General features: G+C 68.8%; 1 protein-coding gene across 1 annotated transcript in view; it reads left to right on the top strand.

Moving 5' to 3' along the window:
- The first annotated feature begins 1247 nt into the window (after window positions 1-1247).
- The window catches only part of FZD8 (frizzled class receptor 8), a 3648-nt gene continuing 2273 nt past the window's right edge, over window positions 1248-2622 (top strand). Inside the window, exon 1 of the mRNA XM_027121495.1 lies at window positions 1248-2620. Coding sequence (XP_026977296.1) covers window positions 2012-2620 — 609 coding nt within the window. The 5' untranslated portion in view covers window positions 1248-2011. The remainder of the gene's footprint in view (window positions 2621-2622) is intronic.

Below are 2622 nucleotides of genomic sequence, written 5' to 3'. Positions count from 1 at the left end.
CTGTTGCCACCCTCCTGGCTAACTGAAATGCTTGTTCCCGAGATTACAGTAATTACAGCCCCAGCGTGAGTTCCATACAAGCGCTAAATGAAACAGCACATCAATTAAAAAATAAACACTCCATTCTAGGAGAAAGACAACCCCCTGGGACGTCCTAACAAGCGTAAATGAACCTGCCAGGCCGCCCGCCCCTCGGGCCCCTCCCCGTCTAAGGTGGCTGCGAGCTGGCGGGGGCCGCGCTCACTGGCCGCGTACCCAGACGCTCGGCCCCGGGCGCACCGCGGAGACGTGTCCGCGCGTCCGCGCCAGGTCCCGGCGCCGCCTCCCACGGCGGAGGAGGAGGCTCGGGCAAAAACATGTCAACTTTGGAGAGATGTATATATGTTCCAAAAGCACGAGGTGAAGAGGGAGAATCCAGCCGCAGGATTTCCAGGCTGTCCTATTTACAAGTTTTTCTTTCTCCCTTTCTCTTTCTTTCTCCTTCTTCACTGTGTCCGGATGCTTTATAGATATTTTATCTCACCTAATTAGCAGAACCCCCTTTGAGGTCTGTACTGTGACCCCATTCTCCAGGTAAGGAAACTGAGGCTCCTCCACGTCCCTCAGCGGAGGCGGGAGGAGACCCCCACCCCGGGCCCGCGCCCCTCGCGAGCCCGCGGCTGGGCTCCCGGGCACCTCCTCCGGGGCTGCCCCCGGTCCAGCCCCAACAGGCAGAATGAACTGCAGTCGTTCCACTCCTCCGGCATTGCCAAGCCTCCAAGACCATCGTTCTGAGAACCCCAAGAAGGGCACACCTTCCCGGGTCTCCGCAACGTCCCCGCGCCCTCGCCGGCTCGCGGAGGGGCGGGCGGTCCCCTCGCCAGCAGGTCGCCGACGTTTGGGAGCGTAGGAAACAGGGGCTTGACTAGTTCGAAACGGGCCTCCGAAAGCACGCACTGCATGTCCCCGGTCCCCAAGCGCAGGCTCGGGGAAATGGAACCCCGACCTCAGCCCCACTGAGCGCCGTGGGGACGGTCGTGGCAGAGCCTCTGTCTCTGCGGTCAATCCCAAGGTTATCCAAACTCCGGCCGCAGACAGCGCTCACGGCCGCGCGGACAGCCGGGCCCGCCCCAGGAAGGCTGGGCCTGGGGAGCGCGCAGACTCCGCCCCCCGCCCGGGATTGGAGCGCCGGCCGCGGGCGGAGACCGAGTCCGCGCCGTATAAATATTCATGAGCCGGCCGGGGCGCAGCAGGGCCGGAGCGGGAAGTTGGCGAAGGCCGCTGCTCCCGCCGAGGAGGAGGCGGCGGCGGGGCGCTGGCGTGCCGCTCAGGTGTCCGCTCCGCCTTCCGGCCTGAATTTAGCTCCGTGAGTCCAGCGAGAAGGGGACCGCCGACACCTCGCCCTACTGCCGGCCGGAGCGCGACGCGGACTTCCACCGGAGGCGGGGCCCGTCATCCCGGCGGCGGACCGACGGACCGACGCCGGGGACAGAGGGCGGTGGCCTCGGCGGAGGCGGGCCCCGAACCCCGGCGGCAGACGCGCGGCCTTAGGGGCGAGCATGAGCCCCGGGACGCCGAAAGGGGGCCGCAGGGGCTGAACCGGGCGCGGAGCGGCCTGGCCCAGCCATCTTGACTGCGTACAGCGGCCCGCCCGAGAGGAAACTTGCTGCGCCGCCGCCCTAGGTGCCCGGCAAAGTCACCGGCGCGCGCGGAGAAAGCGAGCGACAGAGGGACGATGAGCCGGGGGCCGGCCACTCTGCCCTGCGAGGGCTGAGCCCGGCCGGAGTGAGCGGGGCAGACCCAGGGACTGGGGCGCCCTCCGGCAGCCACCCTCGTCTCCCGCGGCGCCGTGAGGACGCGTCCCGCGAAGGGACCAGGCTATCGGCAGACCCCCCCAACCCCGATCCCGGGAGAGGCGGGAGAGAGCCCGGCAGGGCGCCCTCTCTCCCCTCCTCCGGCGCTCTTGCAGGATCTCCCAGCGCCCCTCCGCGCGCCGCCCGGAGGGCGAAGGCGCGTGGCCGAGGCGCGCAGCATGGAGTGGGGTTACCTGTTGGAAGTGACCTCGTTGCTGGCAGCCCTGGCGCTACTGCAGCGCTCCAGCGGCGCTGCGGCCGCCTCGGCCAAGGAGCTGGCGTGCCAGGAGATCACCGTGCCGCTATGCAAGGGCATCGGCTACAACTACACCTATATGCCCAACCAGTTCAACCACGACACGCAGGACGAGGCGGGCCTGGAGGTGCACCAATTTTGGCCGCTGGTGGAGATCCAGTGCTCGCCCGACCTCAAGTTCTTCCTGTGCAGCATGTACACGCCCATCTGCCTGGAGGACTACAAGAAGCCCCTGCCTCCCTGCCGCTCGGTATGCGAGCGCGCCAAGGCCGGCTGCGCGCCCCTCATGCGCCAGTACGGCTTCGCCTGGCCCGACCGCATGCGCTGCGACAGGCTGCCCGAGCAGGGCAACCCTGACACGCTGTGCATGGACTACAACCGCACCGACCTCACCACGGCCGCGCCCAGTCCACCGCGGCGCCCGCCGCCGCCGCCGCCGCCCGGCGAGCAGCCGCCCTCCGGCAGCGGCCACGGCCGCCCGCCCGGAGCCCGGCCCCCGTCCCGCGGCAGGGGCGGCGGCGGGGACGCGGCTGC

This window comes from Aethalodelphis obliquidens, unplaced genomic scaffold (assembly GCF_003676395.1).
Source record: "Aethalodelphis obliquidens isolate GAN/ISIS:26980383/991018 unplaced genomic scaffold, ASM367639v1 scaffold23, whole genome shotgun sequence".
Classification (NCBI taxonomy): Eukaryota; Metazoa; Chordata; class Mammalia; order Artiodactyla; family Delphinidae; genus Aethalodelphis; species Aethalodelphis obliquidens.
Note: the sequence above shows the minus strand (reverse complement) of the source record. Positions and strands in the feature narration are given on the sequence as shown.